This window comes from Ambystoma mexicanum, chromosome 10 (assembly GCF_040938575.1).
Source record: "Ambystoma mexicanum isolate Mex_15411 chromosome 10, UKY_AmexF1_1, whole genome shotgun sequence".
NCBI lineage: Eukaryota > Metazoa > Chordata > Amphibia > Caudata > Ambystomatidae > Ambystoma > Ambystoma mexicanum.
The window spans coordinates 97003846-97026595 of record NC_090932.1 but is presented as its reverse complement, the minus strand read 5'-3'; the positions used below and the strand labels follow the sequence as shown (position 1 = coordinate 97026595).

The 22750-nt window shown below is 49.0% G+C and overlaps 1 protein-coding gene across 1 annotated transcript in view; it reads left to right on the top strand.

Annotated features, from left to right (window-relative positions):
* PSMD1 (proteasome 26S subunit, non-ATPase 1) overlaps window positions 1-22750 on the top strand; it is a 1063364-nt gene that overhangs the window by 683300 nt on the left and 357314 nt on the right. The window contains exon 18 of the mRNA XM_069617568.1: window positions 20609-20725. Within this exon, the coding sequence (XP_069473669.1) occupies window positions 20609-20725 (117 nt within the window). The remainder of the gene's footprint in view (window positions 1-20608; window positions 20726-22750) is intronic.

Genomic DNA, 22750 nt, shown 5'->3' with positions numbered 1-22750 from the left:
GGACTGACACATCACAACCCCAAGACATCACCCACCATGAGGATGGATGAACACCGCCAATAAATGTTCCGAACTAAATGGCTCATAACATATCCGAACAGCTCCCAGCTGAGCCCTTGTACCACACCACACTTCTAACCCATAATCTGTAAATTTTGACAACACACAGCTGGAACCCAAAAATAAAACTTATGACCAAACATCATCTGGCTGCCCCTTAACCTAGAAACAGGCTCTGGCAGCCCCTTGAATGACCAGACAGCACCTAACTGCCCTTACCCAAAACATAGATATCATCTAAAAACCCCTTAGTACCGCCATAACAACACTAACTATTCCTAACCAGGCCCTATACAGCACCTAAATAAACCTTAAATCAACAGCACCTTGCTGCCCAACCTACAACCAACAGCACCTGATTGTCCCTAAAAACAACCAAACAGCACCACACTGCCTGATGGACAGCACCTCACTGCCCCCTCTGCACCCAGGCAGCACCTCACTGCCCCTAAAACAACCCACAACACCTCACTATCCCCAAAACACCAGCAACCAGACAGCACCTCACTGTCCCCAGAAATGACCAAGACAGCACCTCACTGTCCCAAACACACCAACTGCACCCCACAGTCCCTTAAAACACCAAGGCTGCACCTCAATAACCTAAAGCCAACACAACACCTCGATACCCCACCTACCAGCATGTGGACAGCATAAAAAAAAAACACCTCACTATCCCTACAAGCACTTGACAGCACCTGACTGCCCCTAAAACAACCAGACTGCATCTGACAGTCCCAACAACACCAAACAGCTCCCAACTGCCCCTACAACAACCGGACAGCACCTCACTGCCCCTAAAACAACCAAACAGCACCTGACTGTCCCTAACACACCAGAACACAACCAGACCGCACCTCACAATCCCAACAAACACCACCTCAGTGCCCTAAAACCACCAAAATACACCATAAATGACACAGACAGCACCACACTGTCACCACCACACAACCAACCAGACTGCATCTGACGGTCCCAACAACACCAGACAGCTCCCAACTGCCCCTACAACAACCGGACAGCACCTCACTGCCCCACACCGTCCCCTTAAATCACCCAGACAAAACCAAACCACCCGCTAGACAGCACCTCGCTGCCCCCAGAAATAACTCGGATAACACATCACTGCCCACTAGACAGCACCTCACTGCCCCCAAGAATGACCCAGACAGCACCTCACTGCCCACAAAAATACTACCAGCAGCACCTCACTGCCCCTTAAAATCACCGACATCCTCCACACAGACATCATGCATTTATCCAAGTGACATGTCCCTACAGACAATAACAACAAAAACTCCAGAGGACAACATCTAAATCCCATGAAAATCCCTGCCCAATCCCAAAATATCCATGTAATGCAATATCCTTGCCCCTAACTTAATACCTGAACAGCGCTATCCCCCAACTTTTTTAGACAGCACCTCACTGCCCTTTGGTCCAGACATGGACAACACCTAACTGCCCCAAAGGTCTTACCTAAAACCCCAAAAATCTTACCTATGACCTGACAGCACCTAACTGCCCTTTAACCCAAAACATAGGCAGCACCACACTACCCCTTAAAATGATCAACCAGCTCCTCATTGCCCCTTGACGCCACCAAACAGCACCTAACCGCCCCTTGAAATGATCCGACAGCACCTAACTGCCCCTTAGCCAACACATAAAAGCACCTCAATACCCCTTAAGTACAGCATGTGGGCAGCACTAACTAGCCCTAACCGGACCCTAGACAGCACCTCACTGCCCTAACATCACCAACAGCACCTCGCTACACCACCTAACAACCAACAGCACCTTACTGCCCCTAACACTGCCTCATGAGATAACCAGACCGCATCTCACTACCCCTAAAATAACTAGACAGCACCTAACTGCCTCTTACACCTGGAAAAAACAGATAGTAACCTCACTACGCCACCCCAAAAGCACTCCCTAAAATGAATATATGCAACTCCCGCAAATCCCTAAAACAACCAAAACATCGGCACCTCCTAAACCTCTAAAATCCCAGGCAGCACCTCACTACCCCTTCACACCACCCGGCAGCATCTCACTGCCCCTTGACCAGACCGGGAGCATCTCACTGCCCCTTGACTAGACATCAGTCAGCACGGAAGCATATCAATGCCCCCTTTAACCCAGGCAGCCTCTCACCACCCTTTTTAATTCCCAGGCAGCACCTAAAATTATGACCAGGGGACATGCCCCTACAGACACACATATAACATCACCTGACAACACATAAAACCTTAGAATAACAATCAACAGCGCCAAAGTCCCTGCGCCGACCCCAACATGTCCATGAAATGCAAAACACAGAAATGCACAACCCCTATGGAGTGGCGCTAAAGTCCCCTGCGCCGACCCCAAGCGCCAACCCCAAAATGACCATAAAACGCAAAGCACAACAATACAAAACCCACAATCATCTGGGGGATGGAGCGTTGGTCCGGGCAATGTAACCCCAAGTAGTGTGGATTGGGGTGTGAACGTGGCACAAAAGTCCCTTGCGCCAACCCCGCACCCACATGTCCCTGAAATGCAAGCACATAAAATAGCATAGCGCGGAAATCCCTGCGCCATCCCCACGACCACACGTCCGCTTAGACCCATCCTGCTAGTGGAGCATCATTCCCAACATTATAACTGCCCACGGACCCCACCAGAGTCCGTTCTGCAACCCAGGGGAATGTCCTGAACATTAGGCCACCACATAAACACAACAACCATACATAACCGGCCTTAAGCCACTAACATTTACCCAGGACCAACCCATGCATTTACTAACCCCGAGGCCACAACATATACACAACAGCATTATAACAACACTGGCCTCCCCCAACACCTACCTCACATTAAACCACCAACGGCGTCCAGCATGAAAGATCCCACAAGTCAGGATCCAGCTCCCGCAACAATCTTGCAGGACCACCGCACCTTTCACCACAACTTCGACGCCGGGACCCTCTCCTGGAGAACTTGCAACTACTGTCCTCCAACCATACCGCGTCCGCATGCTTTTCCTTAGAACCAGAAAACATTTTGTTCAAATTGACGCACACTCCTGGATAACGCCAAAAATCCTCTTCGCTGTCCCTCTGTGCCGACCAGTAGACTTCTCCATAACTACCATGTTCAGTCCTGGATTCTCCCAATATAGCGCAACACCCGACACCGGCGTCCGCCTGACACTCTTGCAAAACGTTGTGTTCCATATAAACGTTGCGTTCCATATGAACGTCAGAAAGGCTTTCAAGTTTGCGTGCCAATAAGACTTTGCGTTCCAGATGGGCCCGCTGGAACGCACGTCCTCCGCCCACTGATGCCGGCCCACGCCCTGCCGACATCACCATAACGTCATCTAGTATCGTGGGGAAAAGATCTTCAACATACTCCACGATGCTGTTCCCCTGCAGCCGCGCACTCCCCATTTTTCTCCCCATGAGAGGCCCAACAATGCAGTTCACTGCATACAACACGCTGACTCTCTTCCTGCCAACGGTCGCGCACCGCAGCTCCCCCTGGTGGACGCAGGGGCACACGACCTTGGAGGCACTGAACACTGTCTTCCTGCCTGCGGTCGCGCACCGCAGCTCCCCCTGGTGGACGCAGGGGCACACGACCTAGGAGGCACCGAACGCTGTCTTCCTGCCTACGGTCGCTCACAGCAGCTCCCCCTAGTGAACTCAGGAACCAAAAGCCGTCAGTGTCACATCCACCAACGACCCGACAACCTTACCGGGCCTGGCGGAACACCAGTTCAACCGCCTGTGACCTCTCCAGGCAAAATAGAGAGGAACTTCCAATCCGCTCTCCAGTCCTGCGTACTCCAGCTGCCTCAACCCAAGACAACCCACCAGGACCAAGGGCACCGAACACTACCAGCCACCGCTCACTCTCCACGTATCAGGGGCAATGGATACCCCATTGCAGTCACGGGACACTTCTTCACCGACAACACTGGACGCCGCCGAATATCCAGTCAGCAACGCACCTGGCGGGATGTCATCGCTGGAGGGCGATGTCACAGTCCTTCAGCTGCCCCCTCCTCAGCAGCACCCTCCGTATCCACATTAGCCCCGGCGCCACCTGGACCCTCCATGCACCGGGCCCATTCAGCCCGGCCGCCGCCTGAATTTTGGAACTCCCAAGCGCTGGGCCACCTCAGCCCGGGCGCCGGCTGGAATCTGGACCTTCCAGGTGCTGGGCCACCTCCCCTGGCACCGCCTGGACTCTGGACCTTCCGGGTCCCCGACCTGGACCACTGTATTGGACCCCACTGCACCGCCCGGCCTGCAGCTCCTTGTTGCTGGATGGATGTCACCCTGGAAGGCAGCGCTCCTCACCTACTGCCCCTTCCCAGCAGGATCCCATCCTCGTCGCCAGTGACATAAACTAGGCCTCCTTCACCAATCAGGAACACCAGAAGGTAAGTAGTTTACATGTAGGTTTTATTCTTTTAGTTAGTAAGTAGAGAAAGCACTGGGACATCCATCTGGTCCAGTCTCTTAGGTCTAACTGCCCTCAGTAGAACGTTGCAATCAAACCTACCTCAACATTCCACCTAGAGTCCCAGTGACATCCCCACACCAACATTCCACCTAGAATGTCAGTGACATCACCGCCCTTCACCACAACACTAATAGCCATAATCAATCCCACACAGATTATGACATATGTCCTTCTCTTCAACCAATACAACACACCTAGCAATAACCCATCCCACACAGATTATGACAGGTTGCCTACGCACAAATTCAAAGACACCTTGAATCAAACAATCTACTGGGAGCCAGACAATTTGGCTTCCGCCCACTCCACATCCTAGGTTTGCACCAAAATTAATTTCTAAGTTCCTAAACCCTTCGAATTTGGGAGAAAAGAGCCTGCATACACTGGATGTGCGCAGAGCCGTCATGTTTTATATGGAAAGAACTAGACCTCTGAGAAAGACTAATCAGTTCTTTGTCTCGGTGGCAGCAGGAAGAGAATGAGACGCAGTTTCAAAATCCACTATATCTAGATGGATTGTCCAATGCATCACTCTGTTACACTCTTGCTAAGAGAGAAGTACCCTTCAAGCCAAGAGCACATTCTACTCAATGCACTGGGGCTTCCATAGCATTCATTGCAAATGTCCCCCTCGAGTCTATTTGGAAAGCGGCAACCTGGAGTTCTGTACACACCTTTACAAAACACTACAGTCTAGATGCCCACTCTAGATTTGATTCCCAGGTGGGACAAGCAGTATTAAAACATTTTTTTTTCTATTGTTCCGTCTCACAACCCTCCTCCAACTCCGGGTACTGCTCACTAGTCTATGCACAGCATGTGATTCTAAGCAGATTAACAAACATCAGAAGACAATGCATTACTGCATTACAAGGCCGAAACACATGTCACATTAACAGACAAACCTCACTAATAAAACATCTACAATTGGCACAATCTGTGTTGTGGCATTGATTAATGTATTGCAAATGAGTGAGCAGTGGGAGCACTCTATGCCCGCACACAATGCGACAGAGCAACTAATTACGAATACAATCAGTCAAAACTGGACTACTGATCCTGTCGCAGCAGGTACCCCCAACAGTAACCCACAATTACAATTTCAATCTTTAAAAAGCAGCAACTAATAGTAAAATTAATATCAAAGTTAGTATTCAGTTGAACCATAGCAATAAAGTAGGTGGGTAAACTTTTCTTATGCTAAACATATTCCAGTGCACTGTTTGGCATCATTTGAGGTCAGTATTAGCACTTCTTTGTTATAAACATTACAATATTGAGTCTCAAGGAGGGAAAAGTCAGATCAGAACATACTTTGTAAGTAGTAAAACAGATTCTCCCAGAGGGATGTAGGCAATATTTTATCCCAGCAATAATAGTGTTCAACAATTAAAACATGCAAGGGAACAAGCACTGCCAACACCAATAGGTTCAGAAGGGGGCCTTTAGGGAGCCAGGACAGTCAATGGGCCAGTTCAAAGTTCTGATACACTCTTCTTAGAATAATGTTTTAAAATAGTCAGTAGTTCAGTAGAAAATCACAGAAGCTCAAGAGGAGCCACCTTGAAGAAAGAAGCACAAGCTGGGCGGCCAGTGCCGGTGAGTTTAAGTCAACTCAAAAGGGTTTAAAATAGTACTCCCCAAGTTAGGAAGCACCACAAATGGCAAAAGGTTGATGTAGCCCAAGCCCAACAATACCTGAGAATTGGAAGAATTGGTTCCAGCTGGATGCCTTACTGTTGCAGTGTAACAGACCCTTGTTCCAGGTCCTTGGTGATGAAAGGGAGGACGTCTGGTGGGCTTTTGCGACAGCACTCAAAAGAAGGACTCTGCAGCAATGGATTCAGCTGCCTTTTGTGGTCTTGGCAACTCTTTTTCTGCTCCATAAGAAGAACAGCAGCTCTGGTTGGAAGTTGATCCCTTGGCCCTGGGCTGTGGTGAGGGACTCTGGATGAAACTTCCCTGCTTCTGTAGTGTTCTCTGGATGTCCACGAATTTTGGCCAGATTCCTTAGACAATGCACTCTATGATGGCCCGGGGCCACCCAGACATTGGGATTCTGCATCCTTGGAAAGTCGCAGTAAGTCGGGGGTTGCGCCAAAATGAAGCTTGTCTCAAGGCTAGTTGGTCCCACCAGCCCAAGGGGGGAAGTCAAACCTTGCGGGTCTTCCCAGTCAAAACAAACACAGGGTCAGCACAGCTGCAGGGCTTCACTGGGCACTTCGTCATCCAGGAAGGTGCTGCTGGCGTCTCTAGACGTCTTCATCGGATGTTGTCCTCCAGTGGTCGACTCTGCCTCTAGTCCCAAAAACCTTGCTTTTTAAGCAAGTTCCCATTCATTCACAGCCCTAGGGCTGTCAATCACCCAGCAGGGTGTCTGTCCTCCCGGACAGCCAGCCAATCAGAACTGCTTTCACTGAGGCCCACCTAGAGGCAAAGGACAGGGACGTTTCGGGGCCCTCTCTCACTTCCTGCCTTTCCAGACACACTGGAGCCTGGGCAGGCTTCAGGGCTGAAGCCCACCAAAGGCAAAATGCACAAAGGGCTCAAACCTGATTCGAACAGTAAAAGCCCAGAAAAACTAACAAACAAGAAATGACGAAAAATGAAGACCGGGGCCATTTTGGGAATATGGTCACCGTTGGGTGCTGTACTGCAGCTGATGAATCAGCCTGCAGATACATGGCACAAAGGTAGTAAAATAGAAACCACTGCCACCAGCCATTCAAGTTAGTGTAACAGAATGTTACATGAGAAGTGGGATAAAGAGTTACTATGTTACCCCCCAGCCCAAAACGCCCTCCCACCCCGCCAGCACTCCACATGGGGTGGTGTGTGCTGGACTCGCAAAGGAAAAGGTCAGACAAAAGTCATCTTACTATTCTTGGGAACAGTAGTTCGCCCAAGAAAATGTATTTAAACATTGAGAACCGAAGGGACTTCTCAGTGGCACTGCACAAAAGGTGCTCTGTGTCACCATGCAAAAGCAGATGCCTATGGAGTTTACCAAACTCCATTAAAGAGTAAGAAACCACAAATCCTAGCCAGAAAAACACATGAGGGAGTGGGGAAAAAGTCCCTCTCACTCAGGAGTAAAACATTAAAAAGCCCCGAGTCCAGCAAATGAGCTGGGGTCTCTAAGGTTAAAGGGAATTGCCACAGAAATGAAAACTCTCGCCAACACCGCTCACCGGAATCAACGGTTGCCTGGCGATCCATAAAATCTTCTGGGGAAAATCGGAGTTAGGGGGTAAGGAAACACTGTGTCTGTGGCCCCCCACCCCCGGTCCTCGATAGGATAACATTGAGAATAAGTCTTTGTCTCCTACATCCCATTCCACTCAACTTTTAGTTGTCGAACCTGTGTAGAGTATCCTGAAATATAGAAAAGCATTTACTTACCGTTAGTAAAATTGTTGAACTTTTTGAACTATCACCAACTTAGGTAAATTACAACTTACCTGCAGAGAGGGCATCTTTTGGGCACTAAGCCCCAGTCGTCTTAGGGTTTGGACTTCTTTAGTTAGGTTATTGACTTGTGATATGGTTCCATCATGTATTGCATCTATCTACTTCTCCAGCATGGGGTCTGGCATGGATTCACATGCTCATGAATATTCCCTGTCATCAGGCTGGGAATCCTCGGTAAAGAAAAAATCAGTATCAGTTTTGTTTCTGATCTGTCTTTCCTAGTAGTAACCAATCACTGATCTCTGCGTCATACTGACCACAGCCAATGACTGCCCTCTACCTAAGCCCCGCCTCTGGCAGCCATCTTCAGATTTTTACCGCACGTTCAAGTGTTGGGAGTCCTTGTGCTTAGCTCTCGATCTTTTACTGCGTGTTTCGTGCTTTTTCAGGTGATTTTTCACATTTTTTTCGGTTAATCGAGCCTCAAGCTCCACCGTTTCTACTCCCGTTAACGGCTACACGTTGCGGGATTTTCCTACGCCCCTCAAGGGTGAAGATTTCGTCGAATCAACTTCTTGGAGGATTCCAGAAGATTCGCGGCCTACTTCGAGATGGCCCAGGATGCAAGTTCGTCGCCCGGACCCAAGCTGTTTCACAGCTGCCCTGGATGCGGGCTGCAGAATGTGTTTAAGGAAGACGAACATTTGCAATGCCTCTACTGTCTTCATGGGGACAAGACTCATGTAGAGAAGGACTGCCAGTTCTGCGAGAACTTGTTGGAGCGGACCATGAGGGACCGTCGATCCTGTCTCGCAAGCTGGTTGGAGAAGGGCTTGACGGGTGAGAAGAAGAAAGGGTCAGAGCGGGCTTCTAAGTCCTGTGCGGGCGCCCCAGCGACGGGGGCCCAACACCAGGCCAAGCGCCGGGAGTCCGCTGGCTCCGGGAGCGCCGAAAGGTCGGGCTCTTCGGTCGCCAGGCAGGGCGCACCTTCCCCGGCACCGTCAACCACGAGCCAACGCTCCGGTTCGGGGAAGAGAAAGTCCAAGACCCCGGGTAAGCTTCGGGAGAAGCCCCGTCCGATCTCGGAAGAGGGGGAGCGAGGCGTCGCCCCTCCCCCGAAGGAGAAGGCCCGGGACGCACTTAAGGTGGTGAAGGCCCCTACCCAGCAGGCGAAGGCCTCTATCGAGGCTATCGCAGCGACTCTTGCCTAGCCGGCAGAGACACCGCCAGCGGAGACTGCCTCCGGGACTAGAGTTTCCCTGCTGCCAAGGAGGGAATCCTCTTTTCAGCCCATCGTCGTGGCCGCCATGATGGAAGAAGCGAGGGGGGGCACCGTGACCTCCTCGAGCTCGGAGTCAGCCTCGGAGGAGGAACTGACCGAGGCCGTGAGGAACCTCGAAGTCCAATTCGAGAAGGTTCGATCCCGTCAGGAAGATCCTCGGGAGATAACCGAGGAAGACGACGATGGTGAGGAAGAGCGGCCTTCCCTTCCGGCGCAGCCGGATCATAGGCCTCAGGATGGCTCGGTGGCCATTTTGTCTGCCATCCAGTCCTTATGCTCTGAGATAAGGACGAGATTCCCACGGCCCAGGCCGGAGGACCCGCAACCTGGCCCGTCGGGAAGTCCTCAGAACAAACGACGGAGGACCCAACCCTCTCCTCCGCTCGCCCCCGTAAGGCCTACAGTTCCCTCCTCATCCTCCCACGAGTTGGGAGATGACGTTGCGTTGGGCTCGACGACGGGTTCTGAGGGCGACGGAACGGGTCTCCCGTCGCACGGGCCTCGCCGCCCGACGAGATTGGCTCATTCCACGCCATGATCACCAGCGCGTCCGAATTGTTCCAGCTCTGCCCGGAGGAGCAGAAAAAGGAAGGTTTCCTCTCTCAGCGCCGGGAGGCCAAGAGGAAGACGGTCATCGCGGTGCCCCTAATCGATGACATCTGGGAGGAGGACCTGTCGGTTGACGTCCAGACCAGGGTGTTGGACATGCCGTTCGACGGCAGCAACTTGTTCGGGAAGGCGGTGGACGAGTCCCTCCAAGCCATAAAAACGGACACAGAGACGGCCCGCGCCCTAGGAGCCCTTCAGCAACGACGGGCCTTTCGGAGCTCCGGAGGCAGACAGGGTGCCTCCAAGGGATCCAGCGGTGGCTCGTTGTCCTACCGCCAGGCGGCACGCTCCTCGTCTCAACGGACGCCTCCCTGGAAGGTTGGGGCACCCACACCACAGATCTCCACGCAAGATACCTCTGGCTCCCGGAGGAGAGGCTCCTGCACATCAACGTCCTGGAACTCCGAGCCGTGTTCTGGGGTCTCAAATCGTTCCTCCCGTCACTCAAGGGCAAGGTGGTGCGGATCTTCACGGACACCACCACAACAATGTTTTACATACGGAAGCAGGGAGGCACCAGATCCCCAGCCCTATTCAAGGAGGCACAGGATCTGTGGCACTGGGCGGTCGCCCAGGGGATGTTCCTGGTTCCCTTCCACCTGGCAGGAGAAAGCAACACCATCGGCGACTCGCTCAGCAGGGAGCTGCGCGCGTGTCACGAGTGGGAACTGCGCAAGGATCAGGTGGATCAACTCTTCCGACGATGGGGCAAACCCCAAATCGACCTGTTTGCAACAGCGACGAACTCGAAGTGCAAGAGGTTCGCCAGCAGGTTTCCCCAGCCGAGAAGCATGGGCGATACGTTCTCGTTCCCCTGGGACGGCCTATACCTGTATGCGTTCCCTCCGTTGCCGTTGCTGCTTCGACTCATCAGCCAGCTCAAGAGGTCCCGGTGCAGGATGATCCTCGTCGCACCGGCGTGGCCGAGGCAGATCTGGTTCCCAGACCTTCTGGACTTGTCAGCGTCCCCTCCCATCAAGCTGTCGGCGGACGCGGACCTTCTCTCCAGAGAAGGAGGCGCCATCTTCCACCACGACCCGGCGTCGCTGAACCTGCAGGCTTGGCTCCTGCAGCGCTAGAGTTTGGAAGCTACGATATACCGGCTGATTACAGAGAGGTTCTTGCAAAGGCCAGGGCGTCCTCAACTCTCAAATGCTACGGTCATAAGTGGAAGAGGTTCTCTATCTGGTGCCGAGCACAGAAGATCAACCCCCTCAAGTGCTGCCGTACCGGCTATCGCTGGCAAAGGCTGGGCTAGCCCATGCCTCCATTAAGATTAATCTGGCAGCGATCTCCAGATGTACCAGAACCACAGGACGGACGTCCCTGTGGTCCCATCGACTGGTAAAAGAGTTTATGAAAGGACTGTTACGGTCGTTCCCGCCGGTGAAGGCCCCGGCCCGGCGTGGGAACTTAACGTGGTGCTGACCAGGCTCATGGGGCCCCCATTCGAGCCGATGCACTCCGCACCTATGAAGTTTGTGTCGTGGAAGACTACGTTCCTGGTGGCCATTACCTCCGCACGACGAGTGGGAGAGATCCAGGCCCTATCCTGCAAAGCACCGTACTTGACTTTCCATGCCTCGAGGGTGGTGCTTAGGACGCACCCGTCCTTTATGCCCAAGGTGCCGTCGGACTTCCATCTTAACGAACCCTTGGTGTTACCTGTTTTCTTCCCGTCTCCTTCGTCGCCGGCCGAGAGGACTTTGCACTCGCTGGATGTGGCTAGAGCGCTGAAGTTCTACGTGGACCCGACAAAGAGTTTCCAGAGGACATCACAGCTGTTCGTGAACTTTGGACCTGTGAATCAAGGGAAGGCTCTCTCGAAGTCTTCTATTTCCAGATGGCTCTCCGGCTGCATCATGCACTGTCACGTGGAGGTCGACGCACACCTTCACGAGATTCTACTGAGTCGATCGGGATTCCAGGGAGGAGTCCAGGGTCGGCCAAGCAGTGCTGCGCAACCAGTTCGCTTAAGGTGAGCCTGGTGAGGAGGTAAGAGATGCTTAATGTTGAGTTTTTTGTATTGCTTAATGTTGAGCCTTTTACCACCCCCCGTGGTTGTGCATGTGTGTACTGCTATTTAATCTTATATTCATGAGCATGTGAATCCATGCCAGACCCCATGTTGGAGAAGGAACAAGTTACTTACCTGTAACTGTTGTTCTCCAGCATGGGTCTGGCATGGATTCACATGCGAACCCTCCCGCCTACCCCTCTGCGGCTCTTCACTTGGTCATACTGCCACTTCACGTGCTACCAAATCTGAAGACGGCTGCCAGAGGCGGGGCTTAGGTAGAGGGCAGTCATTGGCTGTGGTCAGTATGACGCAGAGATCAGTGATTGGTTACTACTAGGAAAGACAGATCAGAAACGAAACTGATACTGATTTTTTCTTTACCCATGATTCCCAGCCTGACGACGGGGAATATTCATGAGCATGTGAATCCATGCCAGACCCATGCTGGAGAACAACAGTTACAGGTAAGTAAATTGTTCCTTAGCTGCTTTGCTGAATGATTTATTTTATTTATTTATGAACCTATGATGAATGTATATATTTGCATCAGATTAGTTTCCCTTTTCAATGTTTTCAGAAAGCCTATAATAAATAACTTTTGTATTTACTGTATAAATTGAATTGTCATACTGTGTGGGCTAATTGAGGGCCCCTGAGCCCACTCTCACTCTCCTGAGAATAAGCCTCCGCTGCTCACTCACGTATCTTGTTTGGGGTTTGGCAAACCTCTGTGTTCCCTGCTCACTATAATTAGGGTGGCCTCCTAAAATCTGTCCACCATACCAGATTCTAGAAATCATTAACAGACACTACTACCCGTTGAGCTAGCTGGACCGCCCCCCCCAACATGTTGTATATCCTGTGGTCTGTCACATAACGGAGTGTGTGCGCCTAGACACATGGGACAGTGCCACCGTTTTCAGTTGGATTCAGTTAGAGATTGGAGTCCTCTTGGGATACTTTGTTTTTCTTCTTATGTCTTTTTCTTGAAGTTATACTTTCCTCCAAGTTCATGGCATCTGTCTTTTGGCTTTTGCATCACACACCACTCTGTGCAGTGTTGCTGGGAGCCCTTTGGGCTTCCCTTTTTAGGATTGTTACAGGAGGATTGTTTGAATGGATTGTGTCCTGCCACATATTGCTCATCTTTTGATATATCCATATCCAGGTTTAGCTGCTTCCGAAAATAATTACAACAGCGGACGCTGCGCATTGATGCTGTTCAACTCGATATTCCTCGAGGGCCTCTGCCCGATGTCACCATGGATACATATAGCACACACAGCGACCGCTAGCTTCAGTTATGTTTTTGCACAAAAGCTATTGCTTCGGAAGATCGGCAAGCTTCGGTTAATTCCAGAAACATATCAAGTAAACTATGGCATCTTCGTTGGCATCGTCGACTCCAAGATCAGGGTTAAAAAAAGGGCACGACTGGGGGTGAAGAGGTCCCTTACTGACCCCCATCGGTTGTTTCTGTGGTGTTTGGGATCCAATCATAAGACATCGGAGTGTGGATCCTGCCTTTCGATGACAACAAAAGCCCTGAAAGAATGTAAAGGGAAGTTAGCTGCAGGTAGGACACATAAATCCCCTTCAACTTCGTCGACAAAGCGATTCTCTGAAGAGTCGTGAGGTGACTGCTCGCCAGAAGAAAGCTAAAAGATTTCGATCTAGGAGTGGATTTCACCACTCATCTTAATTTCCACAACGAATGAAGAAAAGGCGTCACAGCTCGCCGTCCTCTTCATTGAGTTTCTCCTCGGAACGGTTAACTTGCCCTACGAAATCAGATTTACTGGGTGAATGGGAGAGATTCAGACAAAAAATGCTCCAAGTATTCGAGAATGCAGCCAGGCCCCCTCGAAACAGAAGAGTAGGAGCCATACTCCTATCAAGGAAATACCTGGCCAGGCAAAGGACAAACCATGTGTGGCTCGAGCCCAGGTGTCCATGATGAAACTCCTTGAGAACCTTGAAAGGTCCTTTCGAGTCGAGAACTTGCTCCTTTGAATCCAAAATCGACATCCCTACCGGGTAAATCTTCGACGGCACCAAAAACCTGGACGCCATCGTCGACAAAAATGCCGAAATTGTCAAAGGAGGTTGCAAAGTGTAAAGAGTCTTTCACTCCACTACCAAGACAGGACTTTTTCAAGTCACCTATGGCACTATATGAGGATAATGAGCCTTAAGATATTGAAAATCGACCTTTTGGTTTGGCGTATGGAACACAAAGCGTCACAGAGGCTCTAATATCAGAGTCACGAATGAAGGACCTGTATGAGACATTAGACAGCAAGCGGGGTTGACACTTCCCCAGAGATTGAATTTGGCAGACCAGACCCCTCAGATCACGCAGAGGGGTGATATATACAATTAATGGCCAAAGTCATTGAATTTGTGGATGTGGGGCAGGCCTGCACACCTTATGAGCAGGATGACCTGACAGACATTTTGGACAAAGGACCCCAGGAGGATCCTATTCTTCCCTTCCATATAGCCTTGCTAAAGGCAGGCAGTGCAAACTGGGATACACCAGAGAGTTAATTTCAGCGGTAAATAAAATATGAACAAGTAAATACATGACCTCTAGTAGCGATCCTTACTATCTGTCGAAACATCCCAACTCAAGTGGTGGTACAGGCTGCCACATGAACTTCAAAGCAAACTGCCTGCCCAATGATTCACCCAAACAGGGATGACCAACGTTATGCCAAGAAGTCTTCTCGTTTGGCCCTGAAGTCAGCGACCGCCACATGCGCACTTGCTAGGTTCACATTTACCCTATGGGACTGTATTGCAATTGCAGCTGATCATATTCCCGAAGGGGAAGAACGAGAGATTTTTTAACATTATTAAGGATGGGAAGGAGGCTATGTGAGAGTCCCTTCAAACTGCTCTCAACTCTGCGGACATTATTAGCAGAGCAATGGCGGCTAGCACAGTGATGCACAGATTTGTGTGGTTAAGAAAGACTGGGTTTTCTTCCGATGTGCAATCGGGACTTATTAACATGCCCTTTGACGGCGCGCACTTATTTGGCAGCAAGGCTGACGAGAGTCTAGAGAAGCTGCAGACCGCCAAAGCGTCAGCCAAACCCATTGGTGCTGCAATCAGACAACCGCAAACTCGCCCCAGTGGAACAGCATGGAGGGGCAGGTTGTTTAAAAAAAAAAATGTATTCCTCAGCGGGAGGAGCGAGAGGACTGGCAAGTCAAATGAATAAGAGAAGATTCCCCCGTGGTGGACGAGGCCGCTGCATCATTAGCCTCAAAACCTCTCTGAGCCCTTGGTCCACAAAGCCCCGGTGGGAGGCAGACTCTCTCAGCATCTGCAAGAATGTCAGGGTATTTCTTTGGATGCATGGGCATTGGAAACAGTAGCCCTGGGTTACTGCCTTCCCTTTCTAAAAAGGCCACAGGTTCATCCACCTGCGAACAACTCTTTCAAAATTCCAGATCTACTCCTTGTGCATGAAATTTTGACCTTGCTGGAGAAAGGTGCTATAGATCCAGTACCTGTAGTGGAAAGTAACAAGGGTGGTACTCTAATCTCTGAGGAGGACAGGGGATTGACACCCATTTTGGACTTAGACTTGAACAAGTTCCTCAGGAAGGACAAGTTCAACATGGTTCAATATGGTTACCCTTTCTCAGATCCTTCAGGCCATCCAGCTTCAGGACTGGATGGTATCATTGGACCTTAAGGATACTTACTTTCATGTGACAATCCATCACAAACACAGAAGGTACCTGTGGTTCGGCGATGGTGGTTCTCATTAGTTTCAGGTTCTGCCTTTGGACTGACCTCCGCTGGAGGGTTTTTACCAAGTTGATGGCGGTGGTAGCAGTGAGTCTCGTGAGAGGGGGGCTTCACGTCTTCACCTACCTCGACGATTGGCCAATCAGGCTCCATCACCCGATCAGGCCCTGGAACATCTTGGTGTAGCCTGACACTCTCTCCACAGACTGGGCTTCTCCCTCAATTACAAGAAGTCCCACATGATACCATCCCAAAGGCTCCAATTCATCGGAGCAGTCCTGGATGTGTACCTGGGGAAAAGCCTCGCCACCCGAGTTGAGGGCTCAACACATTCTGCATTCCAGAGTGCCCTGTGTGTCCTGGCCTTTGATTTTTTGAAGTTGCTTGACCTCATGACAGTCTGCATTTTTCTGTTGCCAGAGGCGTGCCAGAGGCTTGCCTGAGAATGAGGTCTCTCCAGTGAGCTCTCAGGACTCGATGGTCCCAATTCTCAGGTAGGATCTCGGACCTTCTTCAGGTTCCAAGCAGAGTAGCACAGAATCTTATGTCGTGGGCCTGCGAGGACAACATTCTGAAGGGAGAACCGTTTTGGCAACCATGGCCGGAGATGACAGTAGTTACTGGACACCTCACTCACGGCATGGGAAGCACATGCCAACGATCTGACAATCAGCGGTTGTTGGTCTCCATCAGAGTCCAAACTACATATCAATCCTTTGGAGCTGAGGGCAATCAGACTAGCGCTGAAGGCCTTTCTGTCCTCTGTACAGGGAAAGAATGTCCCGATAATGTCAATCAACACAGTGGCCATGCACTACCTCAACAAGATAGGTGGTGTATGGTCACTACAACTATGCAGAGAAGCCATGCAGCTCTGGTTCTGGGCAATTCAAAAGGGAATCTCCCTATCGGCAGTTCACCTATCCGGAGAGGAGAACACTGCGGGGGACGCTCTGCGCAGGCAGAGCACAGTCCCCCACGAGTGGGTACTAGCCCAGTAAGTCCTTCAAGAGATCTTTGCCCTTTAGGGAACCCCTCAAGTGGCGCCGTTCGTGACTAGTTCCAACCAGATGTGCAAGCTGTACTGCTCCAGGGAATTTCCCCTAAAAGGAGTTCTAGAAGACATGTTCAAAGTGGACTGGGAGTTTCCACTCCTATACTTGTTTCCACCAGTCCCCGTTATTACTCGTGATCAGGAGGTTGAGAAAGTTTGGTAAATCCATGATCCTAATTGCTCCAGATTGGGCTAGGAGAACGTGGTACCCGGACCTTGTGGACATGTCCTTCTGCCCTCTAATACGTCTTCCGCAAAGAGAGGACCTTCTCTTGCGAGAGGATGGTCTGGTTCTCCATCCAGAGGTCAAGATACTCAACCTTCAAGCATGGTTTCTGAGAGGTTGAGCTATAAGGATTAAGGACCTCCCTGATTTCGGTATGGAGATTTTGCTTTCGGCCAGAAGGCCAGCAACAAAATCCTTGTACCGCTGCCAGTGAAACAAGTTCTGCAGTTGGTGCAGGGACAAGAATGTAGATCCTTTTATGTGCAGTACGCTTATGGTTTTATTCTTGTTACATCTGGCAAATCTGGGGCTTGAGGTTTACACAATAAAAGGTTATCTGGCAGTGCTGTCAATTTTGAAACGCTCGCCCTGAAGAGGTATCTTGCTTCAAAATGAAACTAGTGATACAATTTCTGAAGCGACTGACGAATGTGTTCAATCTGATCCTTTTTAGGTTCCTGTTTGTGACCTTAATCTGGCTCTAAAATTTCTCATGTGTTTACTCCCTTCGAACCAATTCATTCTTGTCCTTTTAAGGTTTCACCTTCAAAGCCATTATTTTAGTTGCTCTTACATCAGCCTGTAGGCTGGGTGGACTTCAAGCCTTGTCTTGCAAGCCTCCTTATACAATTGTCCTTACTGGTCCTTAAAGTTAAACCCACAGTTTTGCTCACAACTGTGTCTAATTTTCGTTTTAACACAGAAAATGGTACTACCTTCTTTTCATCCACCCCCACATCCTGCAAAGGAGGAGAGATTGCACAGGCTTGACCCAAAGCGAGCACTTCCTTTTCATATTTCTAGAATGTCGAAATTGCGACAGGATGATCAACTGTTCATTGGTTATACAGGCCATAATTTGGGGATGGCAGTGACAAAGCAAACCTTGTCTAGGTGGATTATTTTAGGCATTTTTGAGTGTTAAAGAGCAGCTGGAAAAGATGTTCATGAGGGCTCATTCGAACAGGGGCATGGCTACATCCCCTGCTTTACACAGAGGAGTCCCAAGATATTTGTGCAACGGCCACATGGTCCTACGTTCATACTTTTACAAAGCATTATTGTCTGGACTCTTCGTCAGGCCAGGAAGGAGGGTTTGGGAAGATGGTGTTAGATACCGTTCATACAAACCCCTAAGGAACTCCTAAATTCTTAATCCCTCCTCAAAAACATAACGCTGCTTTGTGAGTCTATCAAAAGATCAGGAATATGTGGGATGACACAATCCATTCGAAGAACAAGTTACTTACCCCTGGTAATGTTCTTTCGATTGGATGTTCCTCCCAGGTATTCCTCATCACCCCTCCCAACCTACCCGACAGTAGAATTTCTGTTACACTTTACGTTCTTTCAAGGCAGAATACTTTCTCATACAGGGTAATACCATATGATATTGAGGGAACGCATCAAAACAGAACTGAAGCTAATGATCGCTTGCGCTCTATGTACCAGTGGTGACATCGATATCGGAACAGAGGCCCTCGACCGGCATAGACGAGCAGCGCCCCTTGCTGAAATCTTTTTCCAAAGCAGCTGAAACTGGATATGGATATATCATAAAATGAATACGTGGGAGGAACGTCCAGTCGAAAAAAACGTTACCAGGGGTAAGTAACTTGTTCTTCTATCCTTCCTCTTTTATATTGTGAGATCAGCATACCCCACTTTGAGGAGTGATGAGGGCTACATAGTATCGCCTTTCAAACTGCTCCTGTAATGTTTTGGTTACAGTGACAAGCTAACCTGAATGGCTGGTGGCACTGGTTTTATTCTACCTACTTCTGTGCAATTTCGTCTCCCAGTCTGTACTCACAGCCGCATTAACACACTGAACGGTCACCATTGACCCAAATTGGTAACTGCATTCTTTTTGTAGCCTTTTCTTTTTTGCTTGTCACTTCTTGGTCCTTCTGCCGTCCTGGGTGGGGGAGGTCCTGGTTTGACTTTTGTCTTCGGCGGGAATCGTTTGTGAAGCCCGTTAGGGCTTCAGCGTGTCTGTGAGGACAGGAAACGGGGGGAGGACTCAACCTCTGCTGTTTGTTTTCTGGTGTTTCTGCCTGGAACCAGTTCCAACTGAGAGCCTGGCTGTCCTAAAAGGACAGCCACCACACAATTTGAATGATGCCTGGGTGCTGATTGGCTGGGTTCTTGCATAAAAGCTATGGATCCTGAGGTTGAAGACAAGCTGACCCCTGGAACAGAAGAATCGACGAGGATGAAGAGAAGATGTCCACAGCCACTTCCAGACGACTGGAGATGCCTTCCGAGTAATCACTGCTGTCCGACCCCTTTTCCAAGTGTTACGAGAATTACTCTCTCTTTTAGACTGTTACCAATCACTCTTGGGGCGACCTGCATGTCGAGCCATCGCATGACAATCTGTGACATTCACAGGCTGCAAACTGCCCATAACCTGGGGCCTGCGGCCACTGCATAGTCTTCCGAAGATCAAAAAAGCCCCAAAACTTTGCACTCCTTCCAGACCTCCAGGGACAAGATTACAGTCCTTGAAGTCGCCTCACCAGAGTGCAGGACTGAGAATGCGAGGCGGATCGACCAGGCGCTAATAGTTCTTCACTGGTGCTTCCCAAAACGCACCAAAACCACAGAGCTGCGTAAAATTCTTTGTCTGAAGCCTCTTCCCTCGACTGCTGCTGCAAGATCCACTCCAGTGTCTGTTATTCAGTCTGCCTGACCAAGAATCCGATGACCGGGTCTGCTGCTGCATCGTGGAAGCTTTGTGCTGCAACTTCTCCTTCACTCATAAGGTACTGTGAGACTCCTGGTAGAACTTAACCTAGAGTGGTTTTGCTGCTCCTGTGTTTCTGATCTGCTGATAAGTGTGTTTGGGAGTTTTTCCATAAACCTTTGCCCAGTTGCTGACCCTTTTTCCAACAAAGATTACTTGCTACAGAAGACTTCCTCTGGAACTTTGAACGTTCTACAGCTATGCCTACCTGTTTTACCCTCCCAACTGACTCTGAGACACTCATGACTAGTTAGGGATGGACATCTAAAGTGTTAGGCCTCTGTTAAAGTATTGCTAAGTATGTACTTACCTTGTGTTAGTTTTGTTTCATTTATTGTACTTGAAACAGGTATTCTAAAAGTTATTACAAATGTTTTACTTTTTAAATTACATACTGCCATTCTAAAAGTATTACAAAGTGGTTTACTGACTGAATAATGCATTGATTTTTTGAGGTTACTGGTTGTGTGTTATAGAACTTACCGTTCTGAAGAAGTACTTACCTTACTGTGTTTATATAAAATAAACAATTACTTTTAAATAACTTTAGTGTTTCAGTGTTTCTTTGCCCTGTGTATATACGTTTTTTGTTCTACCTTCGCCCCTTCTCCCTCCTAAAATAAGCCTGGCTGCTTAGCCATTGTTGCCAACATACTTGGGTGGTTCATGTCTGTACTAAGAGTTGGAGCCCTTTGTCCCAAGTGAGAGTTTTCACAAGTCCTACCAATGGTGGACTTTTGTAAAACACCCTAACTGGATTCTAAGGGTTCTTATGTGAGGTCAAAACGTGGGCAGAATAACAACTCAATCTATGGTTTCTCGAAGGTCTGACTGTTTTTATGCTGTCTGCATATGTTTCTAGATTTCTTATAAGTGTCAAGATCTGTGGTTTCATTGCAAATGTTTGTTTTTAGGAAGCAATCAACTTGTTGGAACCGATGACCAATGATCCTGTTAATTACGTACGCCAAGGTGCACTGATTGCCTCAGCCTTGATTCTCATTCAGCAGACTGAAATCACATGTCCTAAGGTAAGCAGAACACAACTCGGGGAAATAACGTGTGATGTGCATCAATGAACCAAGCTACTTGATGGTACCATAGGTCTTTTGACTGGTAGGATAGGCTCACCCTGGTCAGCCATTAAATGTTCATAGGTTGCCTTTCTTTTTATGTGCTCTGGATCTAAAACCATTAGTCCGGGCCACTGTCCCAAGTGACTCCTGAAATACTCTTCATGTAAAGTTTCTCTGATGCAAAGGCTGTATACCGATGAATTCCCGAGCGATCTGCTTAATTATGTGTTCGTAGTTCAGAGTGACTTATACTTGTGTTCGAAGCTCATCACAATGTTCAATTTCCTGATCAGAGTGCACCATGTTTAAGGGCTTTCATGTCCTTCTGCACTGGGATCATCGCTCTTTGAGAGTCACATGGCAGTGAGTTCTGAATGACTTTCAACGGAACCTGGAGCACTTAAACCGACTCGTGCATACTACTCGGATGTCGGGAGTTGCACGCCACAACCTCAACCATATCACCTGGTGTGTTTGCACTTTCATGAGGCTCATGCTTGCTTCTTTGGGCAAATCAAGACCGGTTCCATTTCCCTGTTGCTTTAATATTCCTCTTGTCTATTTTCTTTTTAAGTAGATTTCTTGGAGATGTTTTTCACTTGATGGAACTTCATAAACAGTGATGTTTGTGATTTGTTGATAAAAGACAATTTAAATACAACTGACTCATAGCCCTCTAATTGTACACTAGTAGTTATTGATACAACCGCTCTGCTTCTTTTAAACAACTTCCATGTTTTAGAAAGTTTAAGAAAGTAAATGATCTTTAAACCCTTTTTTGAGTGCATTGAGTTTGTGAGATGCTGTTTCACCGTCACATTTTTCTAACGAGTTATTGGTCATTTTCACACCCAGGGGGGCCAGTTCCATATAATTATTTTGTCCATGCATTAGTGACTTTTTCCCTTATTTAATACCAGTAATTGCACGTTACAAATGTTATGTTTGCATCCTTTTTAATTGCTTGATAATACTGTTCCCTGCATTTCCCCTTCCTTAAAAAAAAATAATCAATGAACTCTGGAGGAGATTCACGGTTTCTCCACCAATTCCACCTTCCTCCCCTAATTCCACCTTCCTCCCCCCTTCCCATCCCTGAGAACACTCTTCTGCCTCTCTACTGTTTGCTTCCTGCCCACCATGCTTATCAAAGTTCACTGCATCTTATGCATTTTCTGCTGCCCTTTTTCCCCTTGCGCCACAACATCCCACACCTTCCCTCCCCTACTCTTTATTGTTATGTCCCCAGACACTGTCATTTATTTGTCCCCTTTGCTACTGGCCCCCCTACAACACACACCTCATTTACTTTCTTTATCATCTCTGCCAGTGTACCTCCAGAGATTAAACATATAAAGGGGACTTGATGGTTTAACAACGGTGTCTGTGCCTGTAGGGTACCTGTTTTAATTTAATACCAATATTCTTTGTTCCAAGAACCTTTATGCAACAGCAGCTATAGCAGAATGTATCTGATATACCTAGGAGATAGTGGATTTCAAGCCTGATTTTAAGGATGTGCGCAGGAGTGTAAAAGCCAGGATGGGTTATCAAGTATGTATTTGATGAGTGGTTGCAGGGGCTCAGTGACCATCTTCAGCTAGTTGCTGGGGATATATTGGGGAAGCTGAGAGTGCTATTGGGAATTCCCTTGTCTTATACTATTTACTGTTACTGAGCATTTGTACTGCACCCATCACTACCAGAAGTCTTACTATATCAGTAGATTTGGAGTATTGTGCCCCTGCCAGGGGAGAACCAAACCTTGGTCATTAGGTGTATCGCTACTGGGCAGCTACGGAAACTGCAGCATGGGGCGCAGGTATCACTGGGACTGAGGGAGAGGTCAGCGCCACATTTGAGGCATGGAAAACCCTAATAAGCGATATGCTTCTGCCGTCAGATGATATGCCCCCCTGAATTGCACGAACCATGAGTCACAGGTTTTACATGTTAAAACTGACGAAGGTACTACCCGAA